This window comes from Erpetoichthys calabaricus, chromosome 4, assembly GCF_900747795.2.
Source record: "Erpetoichthys calabaricus chromosome 4, fErpCal1.3, whole genome shotgun sequence".
Lineage (NCBI taxonomy): Eukaryota > Metazoa > Chordata > Cladistia > Polypteriformes > Polypteridae > Erpetoichthys > Erpetoichthys calabaricus.
In genome coordinates, this window is record NC_041397.2 from 259760074 (window position 1) to 259786042 (window position 25969).

General features: G+C 35.9%; 1 protein-coding gene across 3 annotated transcripts in view; it reads right to left on the reverse strand.

Annotated features, from left to right (window-relative positions):
• Positions 1 to 25969, reverse strand: part of dop1b (DOP1 leucine zipper like protein B) — a 220362-nt gene that overhangs the window by 85949 nt on the left and 108444 nt on the right. For all 3 annotated transcript variants that reach the window (XM_028800692.2, XM_051926282.1, XM_028800693.2), the window contains exons 16-25: positions 23131 to 23402; positions 22591 to 22743; positions 22290 to 22390; positions 19081 to 19271; positions 17431 to 18994; positions 16416 to 16527; positions 12122 to 12316; positions 10323 to 10448; positions 7624 to 7758; positions 4741 to 4799 (exon numbers count right to left, since the gene is read on the reverse strand). In XM_028800692.2, the coding sequence (XP_028656525.1) occupies positions 4741 to 4799; positions 7624 to 7758; positions 10323 to 10448; positions 12122 to 12316; positions 16416 to 16527; positions 17431 to 18994; positions 19081 to 19271; positions 22290 to 22390; positions 22591 to 22743; positions 23131 to 23402 (2908 nt within the window). The remainder of the gene's footprint in view (positions 1 to 4740; positions 4800 to 7623; positions 7759 to 10322; positions 10449 to 12121; positions 12317 to 16415; positions 16528 to 17430; positions 18995 to 19080; positions 19272 to 22289; positions 22391 to 22590; positions 22744 to 23130; positions 23403 to 25969) is intronic.

Below are 25969 nucleotides of genomic sequence, written 5' to 3' on the forward strand. Positions count from 1 at the left end.
GATCTTGGCCCATCGTGTTGCGGGTGTATGACTTGACCCATTTTAAACAGGAGAAGCTCCTCTCTACACCTGCTGATGTAGCGCCAATTGTTGCCACTAACGACAACAGCTTGTATAGCTGAGGCATTGCACTATCCAACTCCATGTCTTTAAAAAACACCAAGAAATCACACAGCTTACCCCTGCTCCCCTGTAAGTCATGATCTGAATATAGTACTTGAAGTTCAGATCTCAGTCTCCCAGAGTCAAAGAAATGGCCATAACTTTTCAGCACACTTTCAAATGCCTCCTCTGGAAACACTTGTCTCATTTCATCAAATTTCCCTGGATTGACTAATTCTAAGAAGCTCATGCTTTCCAAATTTGAAAAACGCTGAGAAATCTGCTCCATGAGATTGTCTAGGATGGCCATGTACAAATTTCTGTAGCGGTCCTGGGGATCCTGTAATTGTGACAGACGGCGCTTTCTAATAGGTTCATCTCGAGGGTCTGATGTGAGATTTGCTGCTTGTGCATAAACTGCTTGATAAGCCTCCTCTGACCTCTTCTCCTTGACAAAAGCAAGGAGAGACCCAGTTCTTTTTTTGCAGTAAAGAACATCCATAGTCCTTTGCTGGACAATATCAAAGACAACATCTGTCTCAGAGAATATTTGTTCATATGTGTACAACATGAACACAAACTCAAAATCCTCCAGTTTCATTATGAAGCCTTTGGCAGCATCTAATGTGTCATCATCCATGCTCTCATCCTGGGTAATCTTGTCAAAAGTCTCCAGGAGGCCATCACAATTGTTTGCCACAGTGCTCACTATCCGTGATATGAAATTCCATCGAATAGATAGATAGATAGATACTTTATTAATCCCAATGGGAAATTCACAATAGGAGCGTTTCTGGGCAATCTTGAAGACCCTGCAGACTCAAGAAAAGACATCCTTTTTGTGGACTTTGAAAAAAATGTGGTGAACCCAGAGAGAGATGCAAAAAATATTCTTGACTCAGGCAAGCATTTAGCACCCTAGGACAACACCAGGTTCAGTCTGTGTGCATAGCAATGCACAAACACTGCACTAGGGGCTATTACTTTAACTGTGGCCTGTAGGCCATTTAGAGATGAAGCAAAGACAGCAGCCCCATCGTAGGTTTGTGCCACAAGTTTTTCTCTAAAACTGTAGCCCCGCATGTTCTCGTTTAAAACTTCAAACACAGACTGAGCATCTCGACCCTCTGACACATCCAAAAATCCAATGAAGCACTCTTGAATTTTACCTGCACTATCCACATATCTAACAATGACAGACAGTTGGGCATGGCAAGATATGTCAGTTGCTTCATCCACCTGCCATGCAAAAAAAGGAGCAGTCTGAATTTCACCTTTTATATGATCAGAAACAGTGGCTGCGAGAGCAGAGATCAAGTCATTTTGGATTGAGTGGGACATACCAGAAAACACAGCTGATGACTGAAATTGTGTGGCCAAGACAGAGTCATATTTAGCTAATGTTTCTGTAAATTCCCTGTAATTCCCCTTATTTGCTGATTCACTACTCTCATCATGCCCCCTGAATGCCAGCTCCTGACGGCCAAGCAAGGAAGTCACATCAATTAGACGGTTTAGGAAGGCCCTGTTTTTTTTTACTGTTTCATTATGTTTTGCCACCTGAATGCGAAGACCTTCATTGATTGCATGTTCAACCCTGCCCCTGCCCAGACAACTTAACCTTGCACATGAACTCACATGTTCTTTGCACTTTTCATGCCTTTTGTATGCCCTGTCAAAGTTACCCAGATCCCCAAAACCCACGTTTGACCAAACACATCCCATTCCCTGAGAAGGTTTCGTCAAGAGGCATGGCCAACAGTACATTTTCTTTGTCACAGCACTTCCAGTCAGCCAGTTCACCTTGTCATACCAGGAGAGCTGAAAAGACCTGTTATTTTTTCCTGATTTTTGCACCAGATCAATCTTGGGCGTTGGTCTGCCCTGCCGTTTAATTCTGAGTCTCTCCTCGTAAGGAAGACTACTAAATGGTTTTGCCAAAAGCAGGTCAACAATATTAGCATCGTTTGCGTCTGCCATTATGCACAGCTTGCTAGCTGGCTAGTTTCCCCTTCCACGAGCTACTTTAATTATATGAACGAACTAACTTTACAATGCTGAAACAAGGAGCAAAGTCAAGAGCGCTATAATATGTTTTTTTTTTTATTTAAAGAATGATTTGTACAAACAAAAATGGTTTATATCACCAGCAAACAATACAGAGTGCAGCAGTTTGCTGTACGACTTCACCTGCAAATCCGCATGGGACTGAACTCGAATCTCTGTAGTGCTGATGTATACTTAAGACATGCTGTCAATCAAAAAAGGGGTTCTGCCCTTTAAACAGCTCCTCCAATCATCATGCAGCAGCCCAGCATCCTGGCCCGCCCACTGCTCCATTCACTCCCAGAGAAGCTTCCCTGGAAGTGACGATTTTGGTGCATTTATCCAAATACCGTCCAGCTTTTCTGTAGTGAAAAAAGCTCCTCTGTGCTTGCCCATAGAGCTCCAGTGAAGCTGGGCTTCAGGAGGGTTTAACGCGCTGTGCTGCACGGAAATGTATGACAAGAAAATCGTGTCAAACAATCTACAATAACTACCTGATTCTGAACGAGCTAGTCATGAAGTTGAACGCGTTCTAGCGCACTTTTATTAAAACCAATATAAATACGACAGTGCATATATGAGCATTTATTTTCTGACATAGTAGAGGAAGCGGAGCTTCCCTTGTAGTCTTAGAGCAGTCGCCACTGATCTACACCTACCCATTTATAAAAGTAAAGCTCTAACCTTTTGAATATTTTGCCGTAATGAGGCAGATTTGTTGACTTTCAACAGGACTTAACATGGAACATAAGTAAAAACAAAAAAGCCACTCTGTTGTCTGCTAACATCTAGAAATCACATAGTAAGAGTAAAGCGTCACAGTGCATCAGTGTTAAACAACTGGAGACACAATTTACAGTGGGCATTGACACATATCTGCAATATATGTGCAATGGTAGTGTAAGGGATGGCAGCTATTAATAGTATTAAAATGATTTCAAAACAAATAGCACAAAATCCTTAGATAATAAGCACTTTAGATTTTGGCATTTAAGTTTTGGACCATAAACCACATGGGTGCCATTTTAGTCTGTACCATTGACCCCAAGGCACTTGAATGGCTGGCATACAGTAAAATTTCTCATTCATTCATATTAACTTCACTCAGATGCTGACCAATATTTATATTAATATATTTATATTTTGGTGTTTAGAGTAAATGTTTAGGTGTTACATCCATATACAAAGGATATTGCACAATTGATGATATTATTACTTAAGAAAGGCTCCCTATGGTATGTTCTACAACCTATCAAAAAAGCAGGAAATACTAACAGGTGGCAAGGAAGATTGTTTTCCAAGCATATAATAAAGTCAGTCAGTCAGTTATTTTCTAACCAGCTTAATCATGAATACGATCATGATGTTCTGCTGGAGCCTATCCCAGCTAGCATAAGGCGCAAATGAAGGAACAAACTCTGGACAGAGCACCAGCCCATCAGAGGGTAAACACACATATCCACACACACACCCCTACCACACACATTAGGGCCAATTTAGGGAACACCAATCCACCTAACCTGCAAGTCTTTGGACTGGAGCACCTGGAAGTAACCCACACAGAAACGTGGAGAACATGCATACTCCATGCAGGGAGGTCCCAGGTAGTGTAGGCAGCAGAGCTACCACTGCACCTCTGTGCTGCCCCTTTATAATAAAGTGAAAAAATCCATGAAAACAACACTAATGGACCTTTAAAGTAACCAGTGTTCATTATACATAGGCACAACATAAATAAAGCTTGCTATTAGCAATGAAATGTGCAAAAGAAGGTGGATTTTTACAAAACTCAGCAATGCAGAAAGAGCACTATAAGCCTGAGAGAGATTAATCAATATTTGCCAAATTTACGGTGTTTTAGAACACACAGAAACCATGTGAGGTAATGTGGTTGTTTAGTCTGAAGTGGTATGTTACTTCACAAGTTTGCTGTCACTACCATAAACTGCAGAAATACAAGCACATTTTCTTATACATGAACCGCTTTGCAATCAATTGTTTTTCACTACATAGTGCTAAATAAAATTTACATTATTGGTAGAGCACACCAGTCGTGGGTGAAAGAATATTACTTGATCTGCAATTAGACAGAACTATATGCAAACTGTCCTGGGATAAAATGTGTTTGAGAATGTTATGCTTAATAAACAGCAAGAACAGATATTCCAATTTAAGCAATCTAAATTATATGTGTCTTGGTGAATACAGCTTAAACAACTGCATTAAAAACACCACCGTCACTTCTAAAAGCAAGCACTACTAAATGAACACAGAGAAGAAAACAACTCTATGGTGCAGTTTCTGCAAGTTTCATCAACATTATATACTGTATATCTAAGCATCCTGAATCTGGTTTGCTTTAGCTGTGCCTATTTTCCTAAATGTATCATCCAAGATCCTATCTATTGACTTTCATCTATTTATTATGTCAGATGTGCTTCTGTATCCATAATAAAACATAAGAAATTAAACATCAGCCAGCACTGAGTTCCTAATACAAAACTGTTCGAAATTAAAACAGTTTAAAAATAAGGTATTGTTTAGTAAAAATTTAAATAAAAGACAAAAGTAAAAACAAATAATACGTTTTACCTCTGCACAAAAGCGTATCCAAACTGCAACACTGGGATGTCCACAAGTGAGGAAGACTTCTGCCTCAAACACAATTACAACAAAATGAACATTGTTAATAGTCTCTAGTGGATTTGTTGTACCTTAAATGATCTGCTTATCACAAGGAAATCCAACTCATAAACCTTCCCTTAAGAAATATAGCTGTTGGCTTGCAAAAATGTAAATAAAGCACCATGAATATTTTTCCTGTTGTCTTTGTTGAAGTTATTACATTTTACTGTACTAGAGAAGAATTGATTGTACACCTAGGGCATGTACCTTTATGGTAGAAAGCAATGTATGAAACATAATAATTGTTATTAGGATTGGTGTTTTTTTGCACTAACAAATAACTGCTAGATATTCAAGTAGAACAGATTGACAATAAATTTAATTCTTCCATTTTCAATTAACATATTGAAAGACATAATTATGTTCCTAACAAAACTGATTAGAAGCCCAAATGTAATTACATCTTGCCTCGAAAGCTTGCATATTGTAATCTTTTTAGTTAGCCAATAAAAGGTGTCATTTTGCTTGATTTTTCACTACATTCATAATGTCTAACACAGTACAACACCCTAGTACTACATCTGATACTACAAATGAGATTGTTCTATGTATAAGAATTCCCACACCTCTAGTTTTCTTTGTAAAGCTGGAATGGAATATTTGGCCAGTCCAGTCTCTGTTCAGCCGAAACTGATCCTTGCTTAATAATTGGGTCTCCTGTAAAAACACTATTTTAGCGTTTAGACCTGTTAGGTGAGGGAATACTTTCTTTCTCTTTAATTCGTGATTGAGACTTTTAAAATTCAGCTCACAAAGTTAACTGTTTGGTCATGGAGACACTGCTTCTGAACTTTTGTTGTCATTTTGTAGTCTTAATTTAAGATAACACAGCTCTGACCTTAATTTCCAATTTTTCCAGGAGTTATGGCCATGAAGCCAATTGTTACATTGGCACTTATAATTATAAGGATTAAAAGGATAGATTAGAAATATCGTGCTCTCTTTCTCTCCCCCCCTAGTTCCCCCGCCCTCCCATTTTGCCTCCCTACATGAGGGTAGACCACACTTTACAAAGTCCTAGTCCTCTGACATACCTAGAGACAGAGCACGTCCAAAACAAAAGTTTACCCGCCGTGGCGTATAAGGATTAAAAAAAAGGTATTTATTGACAATACAGTCCAAATACTATAAGCATAAAATATAATCTTAAGCAGCCTTGAGAGAGTAAACAAAGGGAATGATGTTAAACTGTAGCCCTGGATAAGCATAGTAAGCACTAATACAATAAATGATGTATGATGTTAAACATCACAAATCTCCTTAAAAAAAAAAAAAAAAAAAGAAAGATATATATAATTGTAATTAAAACATAAACAAAAAATGGGGAGAAGGAAATAAGATGCATAATTATGGTACCAGTATCATTGCAAACAGATCAAACAGCTGGTAAGATGTTCTTTGCCATGCCAGGACCAGATGTGACTCACGATCGTATTTCAAAAAAGTGTCGGGATCAATTTTCTTAGCTCTTTTTCTGTTTCATCCGTAGAAGTAAAAATATAGAGCTTGCCTTGAATGTCCACTTTCAGTTTGGCAGGATACAAGAGACTGTATCTGATCTCGACTTTTCATAGGCACTGTTTAATGTTGTAAAATGTGGCACGTTTAGCAGCTACATTGTATGTAGTTTAAATTGTAATTTTTCAAAACGCACGATGACAGTCCTAGGTTTTGAGGTATTCGATCCAAGTATGTGGTAAGCTGCTGCAATCTCTGTGTCTGATTTGAAGTCCTCTCCAATTATTTTAGAGAAGAGTTCAGCTATGAATTTTACTGGGTTTGGACTTTCATGATTCTCAGGGAGACCTCCGATTCTAATATTATTTCTTATGCATCCATCTTCCAGTGCAGCTTGTCTGTCTCCGAGTACTTTGCATTTGCAATTTTCAGCCGTTGCTTTTCCGTCAGCGGTAGATGCCAGTTGTTCACCTATTTTAATATGAGCCGTGAACGTTTGCTTAACATCTGCAAACTGAGCGCCAAGTGCTCTAAGTTTATTCTCAAACTTAGATGTGTTTTTCCTGGTCTTTAATATCTTGATGCAGCTTCTCATTTGTCTTGTGTATGTCCATTTTTTCTTTCCTTATATCATTTATGTCCTTCTTTATATTATTCTAGATCTGTTTTATTTTCAACCCCTCCTCCCCCAAGAGCGGTGATCATTACATTCAGCTCGGACAGATTGTTTCTGTCTTCTCTGTACTCTGCGGGTGAAGTGACAAGTCCAGTTGGGGTCGATGTTGCTGGCTCATTGTAGTTGACAATGTGAAAGGTAATGCCATTCGCCATACTGTATATATAAAATAAGAATGACTTGAAGCTGTGCATGCCACATCAACTGACCCCAGGGTTTTACCCCCTAATGGGATACGAGGAGTAAAAGTTAATCCTTTCACAAAACTTTGAAAAAAAAGGGGATTAGTAATATAGGCAGGTACAGAGTCATTCAATAGTATTTGGAGGTTGCTGAAAACAAATATGGCAACATTTTTGATATAGGATTCTTTATTAGTGGTCCTATATATCTAAGAGCCACCCCAGAAGGTTAAAAAAATGATAAATTTCAAACATAAATATGTGGAGTATCATCTTAGACTACTTCAAGGTTAGTAATTATGAATATGATGTTATTTTTGATTTTGAACAACCCAAATTATGGCAGCTAACATTTAACTTGATTTGTAAATAATACTTATCTGAATGTATAACATTTGTAACATAATAACAAACTTTAACAATAATTCAGTACAAAAACATTAATAAATATGAACAGCAGTCTCTGCAACATACCTGTTCTAATTTCATTTGGGCTGGTTTTTTAACAACTTCTCTAATTAACTGTAGAATACTGTCCGTCCTCAGTGAGCTGAGCGATTTCATGAGCTCTACAATTGTCAGTTGTGACTCGCTAGGTGAGAGCAGAATCTATATTAATTTTGAAGACAAAAAAATAAAATTACATCTGTGAATGAAGGCACTATATAATTTGACCATTCCCCCTGTATTTGTTTTGGCATTTTTCTGGATGCTTCTGTTTCTCTCTTCTTTCCAAAGACATGAGAAATAGGTAACTGCTAATGATAAACTGGTCACAAATAAATGAGCATGCTCTTCAATGTACTGGTGATGCATTCAAGACTGGTTCCTGCCCAGCACTGCTGAGATAAGCTCTGGGTCTAATGAGTAAAAACTAGATTAACTGTTTGAGTAAGAAATCAAATAAATTTAAAAAGGTGAGGTAGAATTTTTGTTGAAACATTAAAATAATGAATATGGGATTAAGGCTGTGTACATGGAACTGTGGTGGCTCTACTTGTTAATACCTCCAGAGATTTGGGTTTGATTTTCTATCCTATCACACGGGGAAAAAGATTTTGCTAATTCTCTCTCTGACCTGGTAGGTTTTGCTCCCACTACTTTGTCTTTATTCCCCATCCCAAAGAGGTGCTGGTTAGCTTAAGTGGTGACAATACATCAGTCCAGGGTGTGAATATGTGGGATACTGAGTGAGTGAATTTCCTCTAACAACTAGATCCTGACTTATGTCCAGTGACCTTGGGACAGTCTCTGGCTTCCATGCTATAGTATTGCACAAGGGTAGTTGACAATATAATAGATAGATAGACCACAAACCTAACTTTGATGCCATAAAGACTGACTAAAGTTACCTTCACTTTTTATTAATCTCAGTTCATTTTTCTTCTGCATTGCAAATTATCATCACAGTAAAACCAAGCTTTACCCAATCCTAGATTTTTTGTTACCAGCAGACAAAAAATACACGACTTTTTAACAGAGTGATGGAGAAAGGAAAGATTCTATCTGTTGATTCCAGAGAGGATAAAAAAATAATTTGACAAGACCATTCACTAACGAAAAAATCAGGAGTGGTCTCCCCTAGACATTCTCATATACTCAGATATGGGGATGGATATTTGAGGAGTAAACCACAAGACAATGATTACATTTTTAAATTATGTACACTAAAGAACCATCAACAACAAATCAAATCACATTAATAATATACTGAATAGTTATTATAAAAGTAAAGTTGAATCAATTGGACTCTGCAGTTGCATGAATAAAAGGTAAAGTACCACTACTGGTTAGTAGAAATAGCCCAAAAGTTGATAGAAATCTATGTTTTCTACCTAATACTTGTATGCAAAATTTGGTTTACCTAAGTGAAAGCATACTCATGTTATTGAGTTTACATTTGCGCACGCACGCACGCACGCACGCACGCACACACACACACAATTCCAAAAATGGTATTTTTTGGACTCTGGGAGGTCTAAAACGTGGAGATTCATCAAAATATCGAAATTTTCTTTTTGGAGGATTCCAATACTTTCCATATACGAGGAAATCAGGGAGGTCTTAAACATTGAGATACATAAAAATCTCGACATCGAATTTTTGGACGATTACAATACTTTCCCTATATTTCGGATACATGAAAGTAAAAAGACCAGATTAGAAAACCTTTTTGGTTAAATATATAAGAATGTGCTTTGCTCAACTGCTCCTATGTGACCAGGTGTCCTGTTAAAAAGTAACATGCTCTAAGAAAAATTAATGCAAAATGCACAGGCACAAATTAAAATTGAGCTGCAAAGATTTAACAAAAAGTATTTAAAAGAACTTGCAATAAAAAAACAGATTAGCTGACATTTTATCACCATGGAAGTTATGTTTTTAGGGTTGTGACCACCAAGTTCACACAAATGAAAAAAAAATTAAAAATGACAAAAAAAGTCATAACCAGCATTAAGTGTGCTTAATTGTCTGTAAATCTTCAAAGAATCAATATAAAAATGTGCAAATATGTTACTTGTAATACATCTACCCATTTTCTTAATCTGTAATATCCAGTTAAGAATTGTAACATCCTTGATAGTGTACAAGACTAGTTTAAGTACAAAAATAGTAGTATAGTGATTAATGCTGCTGCACTACAACTCCTTGAACGTAGTTTGCATATTCTTCCAGTGTTTATGGGGCCTTTTCTCCTGTATCCCAAAGATGTGCAGTTAAGGCTGGAGACTCTGTGTGAGTGAGAGGGCATGTTTGTACGAGTATGTCTTGTGAAAGTCTGGTGTCCAGTCCACAAATGGGTCTTGTGTAAAGCTCTGGAACCTGTCACTGAATTTGACTGAGGAGGTTTGGAAAAATAAAATGAATAACAGAAAAAGCAACAAAATTGCCATGTTTAAGGAGCACATTAGGAAATCCATATACAGAGGATATACTGTAGATGGACCCAGTTTCATCACTGGCTGCATTTCATTCAGTGTACGGATAAATCTACATGGTAAACACTAATTAAGACTTTTATCATCCCTGCTGTTAAATAACTGTCAACAGTAGACCCAATAACATGAAAAGGAAAAAGTACCTACATAGAAAAACATATCTCTAATGAAATATTCGATTTTGACTGGTCTTGTTTAACCTTTCTTTAAATAAGGAGAACTGGTTGACTTTACCTTGCTTTTATTTCGATTCTTCCGACTTCCTCTGTTGTTCCATACATTTGCAACTGATGCCATAAGGGCTAAGCCGTGCTGTACTGCGAGAGGATTCAAAAAATCAAGTATCTTCTGCCGGAGTATCTGAATAATGGAAAATGACAAAACCAATATGAAAAAACTCTGAAGAATTACTTAGAACATATGAATAAATCATTATATTCATCACTTATACCAGATGTACAGAAAAACAAAACCTTCATAAGAATTTGAAATATATTTAAAGGACTGAAAAAGCAGAATGTGGTATATGTACAGATGATAATGAAGAGAGGCTAGACAAATGTGGAAAAAAATATCCTACCAAGCTTCCTACCTAGTCCTTTATCCATTCTTCACTTTAATAAATACTCTGTACTTTCTGACAATGGCTGAGTGTAAGCTGAGTTTCTTCTCTTTTTGAATTTGGTCAATTTGGAAATTATTATTTATGGGTAATTCAACAAACATTCACACAAATTGGTTGACTTTCAACACGGGTGTATTGATTTTTCTCTACATTTTAATTTTTTTCAAGTTCATATAACACTATGACTTTTTGATAAGCAAACACCAATGTGAACTCATCCACATAACTCAGGTTATAGAAATGACATTCATTTTTCATTTAATAAATGATTGCAGATTCAAATTTTCCTTTTTTTTCCCCCATCACCTTTATATAAAGATACTGTTTAAATGAAGATCAAATCTGGATATGGCCACATATATTAGAAAAGAAGCAATCATGTCAGGGAACATATTTACTTTTTTGCATAACTCAGACAGACAGACAGCTATAACTAAAAGTACTGGAACATGTTAATAGGTCACTTAGACAGAATGCATTAGGCAGAGTGTAAAGGCTTGGGAGATATGCAGTATTATTTGAAGGATATGATCACATTTTAAGAAATATATGCTGTGTAGCTAGGTCTTAAGAATTTTTCAGGAAATGTGTGCATAATAGCTTTGTTTATATATGTTATTTATTGTAAACATCTGTTTTCTTTAAGTAAGAAATTTAAAATCAAATATATCAAGTTGTACTTCAGACACAAAGTTAAAAGACAAACAGGCAAAAAAGCACAAGCATCAGTAACAAACCAAAAGTACAACAAACATTAAATATAATTAAATAAGTAAATAAATCAATAAGACCACCAATGAGCACAATACTAGATGACTACTAAAGTTAAGTACACTCTCATTTATATTTCCCCACTCTTACCATCACATGGCAGCTATACAATTTCCATCCATCCATTTTCCAACCCACTAAATCCGAACACAGGGTCATGGGGGGTCTGCTGGAGCTAATCCCAGCCAACAGAGGGCGCAAGGCAGGAACCAATCCCGGGCAGGGCACCAACCCACCGCAGGACACACACACACACACACACCAAGCACACACTAGGGCCAATTTAGAATCGCCAATACACCTAACCTGCATGTCTTTGGACTGTGGGAGGAAACCCACGCAGACACGGAGAGAACATGCAAACTCCATGCAGGGAGGACACGGGAAGCGAACCCGGGTCTTCTTACTGCGAGGCAGCAGCGCTACCACTAGGCCACCGTGTCGCCCAGCTATACAATTTGTTTTACAAAACTACACACGACACATATTCAGTTTTTATCTGAAAAGTCAGAGCTGTTATTTAACATTGCTTAACCAAAAATGTGTTTTTTTTTTAAAATTTTTACTGAAAATAATCCCTTTAAAAAGTGTATGTCTAACTTGGAGTTCATCATATTATTTGAAATGTTATGCTTACTTTGGTTGTTTTAAAGTATACTGAAGACGAGGATCCTTTGTTCATGCCTAGAGAAATATCTGTGAGCTTCTTTTGAGATTCCTCTTTCCTAATGACACCCCAGAGCAGTGACATAGAATTCATGATCTTGGGCAGTTCCTCCATGATGGAGTTCCTGGCATTACGAAGGCTGGCAGGGTCAATCTTTGAAGAAGGCTGAGAGAAAACATAGAGGTTTAGAACATTCCTTTATGCAAACCTTTCTAAAGTTCCAATGATATCTAAATTTAATCCAGGTAATGATCCCAACATACTGTAATGGTTTGCCTGCCAATATAAGGGAGATTAAACTGGTTTCAGAATGTATATAGAGACTGAATGCACATTATTTTAGCAAAGAGAATTCTTGTACTAGCTGACTGTGGTTCATACTGACTTTTTTTAGCAAACTGTTTAGCAAACTATGACAAATGTTTGGATTGTTTGTAACTAAGTATTGTGAGTTTGCATTTATACATTTTTTAATGTAATAACTTCTTTGGTGGTTGGCTAAACTTTTTTGAGATTCCTGAACATGTGAATTCCAAATATATCTTTACTGCACATGCTAAAAATGATTTTAAACTAGTTGATTTACTTTACCATCTTGCGTTTGTTTACTACATCACCACTTCGGATGCCACTACATTGAACACACTTTGAAGCTTCCCTGTGGTAGCAATCGTTATGATTAATGATGTAACATTATTCAGTGACAGGTAAGTGTTTTCCTACGTGTTTAATCACTATTAAAAAACTTTTTTTATTTAACTTTTAAAAAGTCTAGATTCAAGAATCATTATCAGTACTGAATAACTTTTCTTCTATGCCACTTGTACTTGTCATCACCTTTTAATCTTATTCTGTACACATGGAAATAATACTATTACACTTCTACTACTACACTAAAATTATGTACATTAGTCTACCCTGCAATATAATGGAGAAGTAATGCTTAATTTCCCTTGGAATCTGAGTGGACTCCTCTCTCTTGACCTTAGTGTAAAGAATGCATATTTAATGATTAATATTTAAAGTATTTTAATTCATGAGTTTAATAATTCAATGATTTAAAGGGTATCAAAAATAGAAGCCTTTATTATACTAAACAAAGTACACAAGAGAGGTAAAACGCAAGTAAATATTACAAAATAAAGAAATCGAAGAAAAACTGGTATTCTTCACAGTAAGGATAGATTCTAACCCCTACCACCAGCCAGTTTCATTATACACCAAAAAGTGCATTATTCAAACAAAAAACAATTTTATGTCTGTTTATAAGAAATAAAATACAGTCAAATAACCATTTTACTAGCTAGGTAGAGGGCATATACTACTTAATTTATACAACAATAATTTGCATTTCTGGGACACAGCTAGTTTAATTTTTATGTGTGCCCCACTGACCTCTGAACCACTGGGCCAGCACCAAAATCAAAAAGTGTGAGAGAAAATTTTGTCAAGTAAAGTGAACAAGTGGCCCTAACAAATATTTCATTCAATAACTGGTTGATTCACAACTCTTCAATGTAAGAGTTTACCTGAAGCTTTGTGTGCCACTTTCTTAAATAGTATGATGGGGATGGCATCATATGCATGCCAACATCCCAGCACATTACCAGCATTGGCATTGTAGCCATCAACATGGCGTCTGTTGCAAGTCTCCTTGCACATAAAATGGTGCCATGGTGTGTCATCAAACACAAAAAATATCAAAACAAAACTAAAACATAATCATTTGATGGTTAATAATTAAATTTAACCACATAGATTTCCAAAGTGATTTACAACAGAACCCTCCTCCCAAGGTATAAACTTTAGGCACACTTCTCAGTGCTGGGAAAAAAGCATAGATGGGGTCATTTGCCAGTCCCTTGCCAGTATCCAACATGCATCTGATTTGTAGCCTTCCCAACAGAAGAGCTAATAACTATAGAAATCCAAACATTTGGAATGTAGTTCATGTTACACTTTATATACCATATCTTCATTGATGCTAACAAGAGGAGGGAAATGAGGAAGAACAGAATGTAGGGAATGCATACTGGATAAAACAGGCTTTAATCAAGAAGCATGAAAAGGAACTTAGTAAATTCAAGTTGTAGAAAACGAGAATAACATTTTCAGGATGGTATATGGCTTAGTGTATGGGACAGCAATCTCAGGTAGATGTCTCACATTGCAGGCTATGCCTTCTGCCCCGATCTAAAACTGGGCGACTCTGTGTCATCAACGAGAGTATGATTTTGCAGAGGTTCTTGGCTTCAACACATTTTTTTTAGCCAGTTCAGTTTCTCTTAAATGTTTTGAAGATTCAGATATTCAGCATGGTTTGATACTGAAGAAGTGGTTGAGTCAATATTAAACAGCCAAACAGATATTCAAAAAGAGACATTCCTGAAGCCTTAGTCATGAATACATTCCTAGAAAACTTTCCTAGATGAAGCAATTTCCTTCAATTGGACTGAGAAGAGTTAACTGAACACCATAAATATTTATCCTGACTCTAATTAATGCATCGGAGTTGGATAAAAATATGAGACAAATTACCTGAAATAAATGACCTGTAAAACTGTTTAAACTAACAAACTCTTAAATAAATACATTAACAAATGTCTTTACATAATAAGCATTTTTAGGGGAATAAAATGCACACATTTACAAACATTTATCAACTATCACTAAAATTTTACTCAATTCTCTGGAATCTCTATAAGAATTAAGGATACAGTGTGGCATAGTGGTTAAAGCTTTGGCCTTCAAACTCTGCTATTTGGCTCAAATCCTGTTACTGACACTGTGTAACCATGAGCAAGTCATATCACCTGCCTGTGTTCCAATTGGAAAAACAAAAGAAATGAAACCAATTGTAACTCAAACGTTGTACGTCACCTTGGACAAAGGTGTCAGCGAAATAAACAAATGTAAATAGATACAATTCTTATTGTCAACAAAAAAATAACTGGGTCCAAAAATTATGTACAAGTATAATAAGGTCTAGTAAATCCATTGGCTAGATTCTCTTTAAAATAATTCTACAAGGAGCAAAAGGACACGAATTCTCCCCCTTTAGCAAATGGGCACCATGAAACAATACAACAGTACAGTTATTCTTACTATAAAGTGAGATCTCTAGCAACTTTGGTTCATTAAAAACATCCTTATAATCTTCATACCGAGGTGCTAATGACTCAAATACAAAAAAATTAATTAATGCATGACTGATCATAAACAATTTTTAAAGAAAAATATTTCCCAAGATACTAATTCTCCAGTAACCTGACAAATCTTTGGGTTGTTTTTTAATCACTGGAACCTAAGGATTACTTGTGCAATACAACTTTCAAAAACAAATTATATTATTTTTTCTTCAAGTAAACCACAAGTGCACAGTTACTGTATCTCTATAGTAATACATTCATCAAAACCTCTTCCGTTGTGATAAGAATGATGTTGTACACATGCGGACACCACATCACATATTTGCAACAGGGCCGTTGTCAAAAACACCACACTGTTTCCTTGAAAATGAAATTACACCACAGCAGTATTACCAAACAATGCAAAAATATCAAAACATAATTAATATTTCATGGGTAACAAAATAAAATATGAAAATTTGCAAAATGATTTAAAACAGGTGACAGGTCATTATAATGCACATTGACCCATACATTCCAATCTGGGATAACCAATTAGCTTAACATTCATGTCTTTGTAATGGAGGAGAAAAAAACATCTGAAAAGAAAAAACATTTTGGGCGTTTCTAAAGAAACTTCAAATAACTGCCCATCCATTTACTTTTTTCAGCCAACCCAGTGCCCACTCACATACATACTAACACTTACTAATATAGGGAGGGACATGTGACTAAAGAAGAATAAACTAGGTAGACATTTAAAAATTTCAATATGAGCCTTTCCCCCATCAATTTCTTCACGTGAAGCTAGATGGTCAGTCTAAATCTGCTTGGGGCGACTGGTGGAATTAGATTTTGGGCACAGGATTTTTTGTTTGTTTACTGTGCACAGTATTCATCTTCAAGACTGAAAATATCTTCCGTGTTGTTACTTGCTCCATTCTCAGTCTGTTTTAATTATAAATAAGGTAACCAGTATGTAGTTTTGTATATCAATGTATTCACAGTAACTATTAGTTTTGTATTGATATAAAATAAACTTCATGTAGGCACCTCCCACCAAAATGAAAATAAGAGATACAACTAAGACTGCCAAGAACAGGTTTAAAAAGAAGCAAGTGCCATTTATAATTTACCTTTCTCTGTAAACTTGCATTCTCTAAAAGACAAAAATGAGTAATTGTAGTAAGACCTTCTAGCAGTGTCAAAGGATAATCTGGTGCAATATTTTCTTTCCTTCCAGATGAGCTACAAAAAATAACACATCAACATCAATAAATTTAAATAATGTGCTTTTATTTAGTACAAACTTAAATAATGCTGTGCTTTTATTTGGAACTTTGCTATGGGACAGGGTTGTAAAAGAACATTTATTTTACTAAATAATAAAAAATTGTCAATTGGAACATAACCATAATATGAGGAAATACAGAGAGAGCTAATGAGGTAACGGAAGAAACCAAATGGTGTCAGATTCCTCAGATTAAAGACATTTAAACATACAGTTAGTTGAAACAATGTACAACTTAAATTGCCTTTATATTTATTCTCATTTTCAGGGTCTATGTATAGAACACCAATGTTTAGTGCTTTCATAAAAGCAGTCCACTGAATATGTAGATGGAACATTTCACAGAAGAATCTATAAGATAAGATATAACAGGGAAAAACAAAACATTTCAAAGTACATAACCTGCAGCTGCTTTTTAAAAGCATACCAAATATATGTCAGTAAGTATAAAAGTACTGTGCCACCCAAATTTTCTTTAACTGAATCCAAATTACACTAAAAATACGAACCATGAATTGCCACATTTTAAAAATTGTGCCCTAATATTAAAAAATAAAAACTTGCAATATTCAGGTTGGTTTTAATGTTACTACAAGATCAAAGGCAATTAAGACTTTCATGCCTATGTAACTTCCAACAATCAAATGACGTGAATGTTTGGCTAATTGTTGTTTTTAAACTGACCAGTGTTTGTGAGGATGTGAGCTTAGATGAATTCTCTATTGCTGATTGTGGAGCACTGGTTATAAAACACTAGTTCACTACAGGTTTAGGCAGCTGTGTTAATGTTAACAACACATTACAAACATTTATCCAATTTGTAAAACACTATACCATATAAAGATTTCTTAAAATAGTACCTTGATAAATTCAAATATTCATTTTGATATTGTTTTACTAAGTCATCCAAATTCTTGCAGATTTGAGAGATGAAAGGAGCCACAGTCATTCCAAGGGATTTCCCTAAATATGGTAGTGAAGAGGTAACCAAGCTGACCCATGGCGGGTGCATTCCATAGCCATACTGAGGCTGAAGAGCCCTCATTACTGCTGAGACAAAAATCCCTTGTGAAGTTATTGGATGTGATTTCACATACTGTAGGGCATTGATGGATTGCTGGAATTGAAGAATACTTTGCCACTCTCTGCTCAAAGGGGAGGATCCATCTTGTTCCTCAGCACATGATCCTCCTAAGTGGTACTCCAAAACAATCAGGACCTGCAGTAGCTTCAGCAGCTCAATCTGAAGAGGATGTTCACTCCAGATCTGATCCTGGCCAAAGTTGATGAGACTTTCTTCCGATAAGCCATCTTCTAAGAGGTCATTATTTCTTTCATGTGTAACACCCTTCTGGTTAATGTACATAGAAGCTGAAAGAGAAAGGAGCACATACTCCTGCACTTCACAATGAGATAGCAACTTTCGAATCAAGTCCTGACTTTTCACATCCTGAGATTTGGCAACAGATACCAGCTGACGCATAAGTCGTATTAGCACCCCTACACTTTTCACCTGAACATCTCTGTTGCCCAAGAGGTCTTTGTGTCCAATTACCAAATAACATGGATAGTATGACCGTAGAAAACTTAAGCATAGGTAGGTAAAAAGCTCAATAAGTAGTGAATAGGGATATGAGACTGGTGACTGAGCCTCCAACTGCCCATAAAAATTACGGCCAAGCAGTGCTTCCTGGTGCCTTGCAAGTAAGTTATAAATTAGGTTCAAGTGAGCTGTAGAACTCGTGTCCAGAGCTGTAGTAGAGATGGCCTCTACAAACTCCTTTGGGTTTGTCTTGAGAACGGATTCTAAAACTGAAAAAGCATAAAGAACTTTTTTAGAGTCATATGGTTCAAAATACAACAGCACATGCTTGAACATAGAATTGATCATCTCTCTCTTCTCCTTTTGTTGCTTCAAAAGCTTTGCACGGGCCATAGCTTCCAGCTCTGTGTCTTCCTCATCACTTGAAAATGACTCTGAAGCCTGTGTTTTCTCAGAATCTGCCCTATAAACAGGGCTGACTTCATTCACAGCTCTTTTTAAGAATACTTTGCTACTTCCATCTTCTTCATCAACACTGCTCTCTGAAAGTGGATGCTGTAAGTAAGGAGCAGAAGTGGAACTTGTGTTGTCTGAAGATGGGTGGCCCATACTGGTGTCTGCCGATTCTGTATGCTCACTTTCCTCTTCATTTTCTTCATTCTTTTCCATTTGTGATCTTGCTGTACATTTTCTTTGCTGAAGTGGTGTGCCAATTTTTATGGTTTCTGGAATACTTTCCACTTCTGTCCAGAGAGCTTCCCTGTCCACTGTTGTCATCCTGATTAAAATACTGTCATCTGTCAAGCTTGAATCATCATCACATGGACTCTCCAGTTTTTTACAGAAAGTTTCATGTTTGCTGTTCAGGATCTTTAAATTTCCTTAGCAAAAACATAAGTAAAAGAATTAGTTAAGAAGATGAAGACTACACAGCATCTAAACTTTACTCATTAAAGGAGAAACTCACCTACTGTTAAATTTTGTTTTACACACTGAATGGAAGAGCGCTGAGTTCCAGGATGAAGCAGCAGAAGCACCACTGGCTCTAGGATTCGTACCACATCGTTAAGAGAAAAGGCACGAACTAGCCAGCCCTGTGCTGTGGCACTAATGGCACCATCTTGACAATTGAGGCTCTCAAGAACTACGAACAAGGACCTGGAAATCATTGCATAAAACAGCAGGGTTAAATGAATAACGTTATTTAATCAGTGTAGTATGAGCGACAGCACAAAAATCAGAAAATATCTGCATCACCACCTATGCAAGAGCTAGTGTATAGTACTATACATAATTTCTTCTTATTCAGCATTTCCTCAATTTTAATGAACAATCTGTTGCTACTCACTTAAAGTATCAAATGTTCTAAGAAATGCTTAACACTAGAATCCCTGAAGCCTACAAAAAAACTTGTAATCACAGGCCATTCCTTTGCAACTCTCTTCATCATCGTCTTTTATTTTGAAAATGTGTCGATCAGTGCAAGCATCCTGCTATCTCATCCCAAACTCCCCCCACCGAGTCCATCGCAAAATTCTCAGAGCTGAAGTCTCTTTATCTGGCAATGAGGCACCTGGAGTTGTATAGGGTAAATAATATACCATTCTTTGGAATACATACATTTCATGTGTGTTCCGTGTCTACAATGATCTGTGTTAATGTAGGATGGCAGGAACATTTTCAATGTTATACTAATAATGACGTGAAATGTATAATGTGTGAAGACTTTAGTCCAAAAATTAAATAAACACAAGCACTTTTATTCAAGAATATAACCAAAGAAACAAAAATCATTTGATTTACATGTTTCTGTCAATGAGTTAAAACCCCAAGCTTAAATGTCAATTGACAGGAAGTTGATATGTATTCTTGAATGGTCAGAGGTAAGAACTGCTGCCTTATAACTCAAAGGTTCCACGTTTCAAGCCAGGCACTCTGCTATTTCGCTGGCTAATAGACTCCTGCACCGCGATATAACTCTGCATGGCACCATAAGTAAAATGTGTCTTCCACCTGCAGCTAAAACCACTTCAGTACGTGAGCAATTCTCCACGCTAATGTTTAGATCTGGCAGTGCTGTGCTGATGGTGTATGCATCCAAAAATAAGCCTTTGATTTCAGTCTGTAACAGTTGGTGTAAAGTTTTGCTACCTGTGAAAGATATCGCTGAAGGGATATAAGCAAACACACAAATGCTGGTGAATCATATGAATCATGAGATTTCCTAGCCAGCATTTATTTTCCCTTTAAATCTTTTGATAAAGTATTGGCTGAACCTCAACTCTATCAATCTATGTAAGAACATATGAACACTTCTGACTGTAACAGGCCATTCACAGTCACTAAATTTTGTAGGTCCCCAAAGTACTACTATCCACCTCAATACTTACTCATCTATTCCACATTATCTATGGTTTTCTACATAAAGAAAAACTTTGTAACATTTGTGTGAAATTTACCCTTAACTAACTTCCATCTGTGTTCTTTCATCTTGATAAAGAACTAATTTGTTATTTAACAGGGCAAATCTGCTGTATTAATTCCTATCATAATTTCTAGCACTTAAAGTCATGTATAATCTTAGCCTCCAAATGCTTAAACTGAAAAGATTCAATTTTATCAATCTTTCCTTAAAGTTCATAGTCCTGCAATTCAGTCTTGTAGCTCTTCTATGGACTTTCATTTTCCAGCAGGGCTTGGCACCTGCCCACACTGTCAAAAGTACCAATATCTAGTTTAATGACCATTGTATCACTGTGCTTGATCTAAGTCTCTATGGGGTATTGTCAAGAGGCTGCGATCAAAGCATCATGCAAAAAAGAGCTCTGACCAAATATTGAGTGAGTACATGTACATACTTTTCAGTTGACCAACATTTCTGTATTAAAAATCATTTTTTATTGGTCTTATGTAATATTCTAATTTTCTGAAATACTGAATTTTGAGTTTTCATTACTTGTAGGCCATAATCAGCAAAATGAAAAGAAATATATGCTTGAAATATATCACTCTGTGCGTAATAAATCTATATAATATATGAGTTTCACTTTTTGAATTGACTTACTGAAATAAATTAACTTTTCAATGATATTCTAATTTATTGAGATGCACCTGTACATCAGGATCATTTTCAAAAATTGGACACTTTTCACTTATTTTTCTTTTGCATGAACTGGTGATATAAACCTTGAAAAAAGGTAATTCTTGTTTTTATTCACCATTTTTGTACTTAACTATATTCTCTTTAATAATAATCAAGAACAGACATAAAATATAACTTTCCCTTTCAATTCTGCAAATTACAAAAACAACAGCATTTACTTGAATCACAAACACCTAGAATATTGTGGGCAACTTTGACTAGAGGCATGCAGTTTGATTAAATATAAAGAAAGTAATCAGCTTCAATGTACTTGACACTTGACAATGGGAATACAGATATGAATATGGGAATACAGATGAACAGATGTCTTTACTGAAAGGAACATTAAAGGAGTCCATATAATGTATAAACTGGGTAAGGGTTAATCAACTATTTATATATAGAAACCTGTGAATTACACTTAATGTAACTAGTCTATTTTAGAGTCATATTTCAGCTGCACTAATAAGGAGGAAAATGAAACACCAAGAAATAAGCCACATGCGCATGGACAGAATATACACTTCAAACAGAGTGGTAATCAAACCTGGACTGATGGGACTGTGAGGCAATAGAACTAACCACTGTGCAACCATTCTACCCAATTTGTCAAAAAAGCACGTTTTTGTTTTAAATCATACAAACTGGTGTTATTATTGCAATTTCCATAAATATCACTTGTGCATGTGGAGAAGATTACATCTGCTCCTTTACTATTGCTCAAAAACTCTTTACTTTACTGCCTCACAGCTCCAGGCAGTTGGGTTTGTTCATTGTTTGCATATAGTCTGCAAAATCTCTCCGTGTCCACTGTTTCCTTTACATCTCAAAGATGTGTGCGGTAGATTTATTGGCAACTCTAAATTGACCCAGTGTGACTGAATGCGAGTATGCCCTGAGATAGCCTAATGTCTCATCAAGTATTAGTTCCTGCCTCACATTTGATATTGCCTTGGTATGTTCTGGCCTCCATGACTTTTAAGTTGTATAAGCAAGTTAGATAATTGATGGATGAAAAACGATAAGCAACTTACCGATCAAAAGACCGATTGCGTGAAGTGGTTCTGTTGCCTTGAATTTCCCTTGTTAAATGCCACAATACTGAGAACCTAAACAATGCTTCTATTCTGTAAGCCTATGTAAAGAAAAAAATGCATATTTAAAAAAAAATACATTTGCCCTGTTGAAGTATTCTTAAGTAACCTCTTATTATTATAAGACTAGAATAAAAATTAAAACCTGAAAAGATGGTTAGCACTGTTTGTCCTATCTCTTATTTAGGCATGGTAGAGGAACAAGCTATTAGTTAGATGGACCTAATAAGGTGAGATTTACCTTATCTCTGTGAAGCAGGGCAAGACAAATTATATCTTCACAGATGCTGGCCATGGGAGCTAGGCAGTGTAATTTGTAGAAGAGCTCCACAGAAGTAATGTGATGTTCCTGGTTTTCTACGTTAAGCTCATTCCACAGCACATGAGCAACTCTCTGTTGCATTAAAATGAAAAACAGTATTAATTAAATTGGAACTTTATAAAGTGTCACTGTTAGCAATACTGAGGTCTAAAATTTCATGTTCTTTCTCTTTACAAGGTTGATTTTGGTGCTCAGTGTCACTTTTACAAGGTATGCATCATTCAAGCAGTACTCTCATTGGAAAGCAAATCATTGCTTTTTTATTACAACACTGATATTATAAATATTAACAGGCCTTCAATGTCTGATAAAGAGATTTTTTTTTGTCAGCAGTTTCATATAATTCTACTATTATACCAGTCATCACAATGCAACAGAGAAGGGCTGATTTAATTACAATTCTGCATTAACATGTAAACATGTAAAACAGGTAGAAGAAAGTTTAAATCTGTACTGCACCTGGTAAAAGTCAGTTTTCCCTGCAATAACCTTAAGATCTCCAGAACCAATGGGCGGAATGGTAACCATTTGCAGCCTTCCATAGAAAGGATTATTTTCAGAGTCTTTATATCGATTCTTCTTATCTTCTATAACCAGTGCCAATGACTGGGAGTGGTTGACCAGCTCCAGGAGGGTAGAAATGGCTACATTTTGAATGTGATAATCCATAACGTAGCAACAGAGTGCCATCAAAGATTTGAGCCAGACAGTAAGTCCTGCTTCACCATTACCTAGATGGAACAATTCAGTAAAATGTAACACATTTTTCCCACATAATGAAGGCAAAAATTCCTATTCACATTTTTCTTGAAGACTGAAGACATAAGCAAATTCATCTATCAGTTACTGAACGCATTTAATCAAGTTCAAACTGGATTGGGCCAGAGTCTATTCTGGCAATAACCGGCGCACACAAGGAACCAACTATGACTGGGGCTTTGTAAAAGCCCACTCACCTTTATGTGTCAAACTTAAGAGTTGCCAGTTTACCAATATTTGCCTTTGAAATGGGGGAATAAAAGTAGACGTCAAAAGGTATATTGCTTTCTTTTTTCACTGAAGAAATATATTTAGCATGGGTTCAAAGATTAAAAATGTGATGGTGTACTATATAATAAAGTTCTGGTCATCCATGCATTTACCCAGTTTCTAAAAATTGCTCATTCCATTGCTGAGTTCTCAGATAATTTGTTGAAATTATATAAAAATTCAAATTTTGTGTAAACATAAAATCGGCATTGGTTTGTGCGGCTAGTGATATAAATTTTGTGTCACACATACACCCTTTATAATTAAAATTCTGTAGACAAAAATTCACTCTAATGTCCTTCCCATGATAGTTATACTTATTAATGAATAAAGCACAAATGCGAGTTCACAGGCTTCAGTGTCTAGAGTAAACCAACCTTACAAACAATTGTAGTGTGCCTTTTGCATGTTTTAAATATTTCCATATTATACAATCAACACACATATACTAGACAAAACATTTAGAAAGTTTAGTATTGATTTTTTACTACAGACAGTAGCACATAACTGGAATCCACAGTGATTTCTCATTCAAGTGATAGAAGGCAAGCACATCAGTCCTTGAGGAACCCAGGACCTAAACAGTAATCATAGCCAAAGCTCTCCTGTGATATTGTGTCTGTATCAAGGTTATTATAGTTAATGAAACCTAAAATCAAAATTGAAACTATTATATAAAAAAACATTTTTGTAAACTGAAATAAAATAATTAACAAAACCAAAATGAAAAACTAAAACTAAACGAAACTATTAAAGTAGCTGGAAAAACTAACTGAAATAAAATAAAATAATAAATAATAATAATTTACTAAAATATTTTTAGTTTTTGAATGAATATTCTTGCCATTAAGTCTTTAACCCTTGTAAGGTTTAACTCTAAAACAGAAGTCCGCACATTTTCATCCAGTGAACGGCAGCTGGTGATGGAGGGCAGCTGTTCATACAGCATTTGCGGTGAGCAAACTGAATGCGGGCACGTAAAGTGTGTGAAATAGAAAGCGATTTAGGTACCGCCTTTCTTTGCCCTTGTTGTATATTAAGATGTTATTCAAATGGCTGAAAAACACTGGAATGTACTGGTCAACAAAACGTTTACCATATGGACAGAAAAATCATGAGTGAGTAATGTTTCAGTTTATTTCTCAGGTGACTGCTTTTTGTTGACAACAATTCACCTGCCACTTCGCATAGGCGAAATCGTTTTTACTTTATCATATACGAAGTACAGAGAAAGTATAGTAATCATGAAAAAATTCAACCTTGATATTTTGATGAAACTTGACGTTATAGACCTCCCAGAGTCCAAAAATACAATTTTTTGGAATTGTACATGTCTGTGTGTGTGTGTAAACATTTTTAATACATGCAGCTGCAGAGTCCGATTTATTCAACTTTACTTTTATAATAATTGTTCAATATATTATTAATTTTATTTGATTTGTTGTTGATGGTTCTTTAATGTACATAATAAAAACATTATCTTGTGGTTTACTCCTTAAATATCCATCCCCATATCAGAGTATACGAGAAAGTCGAGGGGAGAGCACTCCTGATTTTTGAAAATAAAACGGCACTAATCAAGATACTGACTAGGTCATCATACAACATCAGCATATTGTTGCTGACCAATCACTTTTGCTTTAAAAACATCGTTTAACAATGAAGCGATACAAACAAAGGTAGGTAGGCGAAGAGAGTCTGCCAAGTGATGAAAAACTAAACACATTAATGGGTTTTTGTATTTATTCTATATTTATTCATTTATCTTTTTTAGTTCATATTCACAACTCAAAATACCTGATATTGTGAAAGTAATCCATTAGCAGAATTATATTTTAAAATATTTGTCTCCCTTTTTTCAATGTTTTTCTCTCTCTTTCAAAATAGATAGTTGAAATATCATATTCATTTTGTTCTTAACATCAGCCTTATCATACATATTACATATCAGGGAGTTTTCCTGTCTTACATCCAAACTTGCTGTGGTAGGCTCCAGGTTTCCTGCTATCCTGCTTTGGATAAATAGGTTTAGATAATGTATATGTTGTTCTTAATCTCAGATGCCGTCTGTATTGTTTTATGCTTGTCCGTACTCCTATTACCTGCTCTTGCTCTGCTCATTATGGATTTAATGTCCTTTATGTTGGGCTCTTCAAGTCTCACTGCCCCAAACCTTTGACACTATATGCTTGTTTTTCTATGTTTCCCTCAATACAGCTAGGTGGGGTCTGCACACTGATTCAAGTCTAAGAGCCCTGTTCTTCCTAAG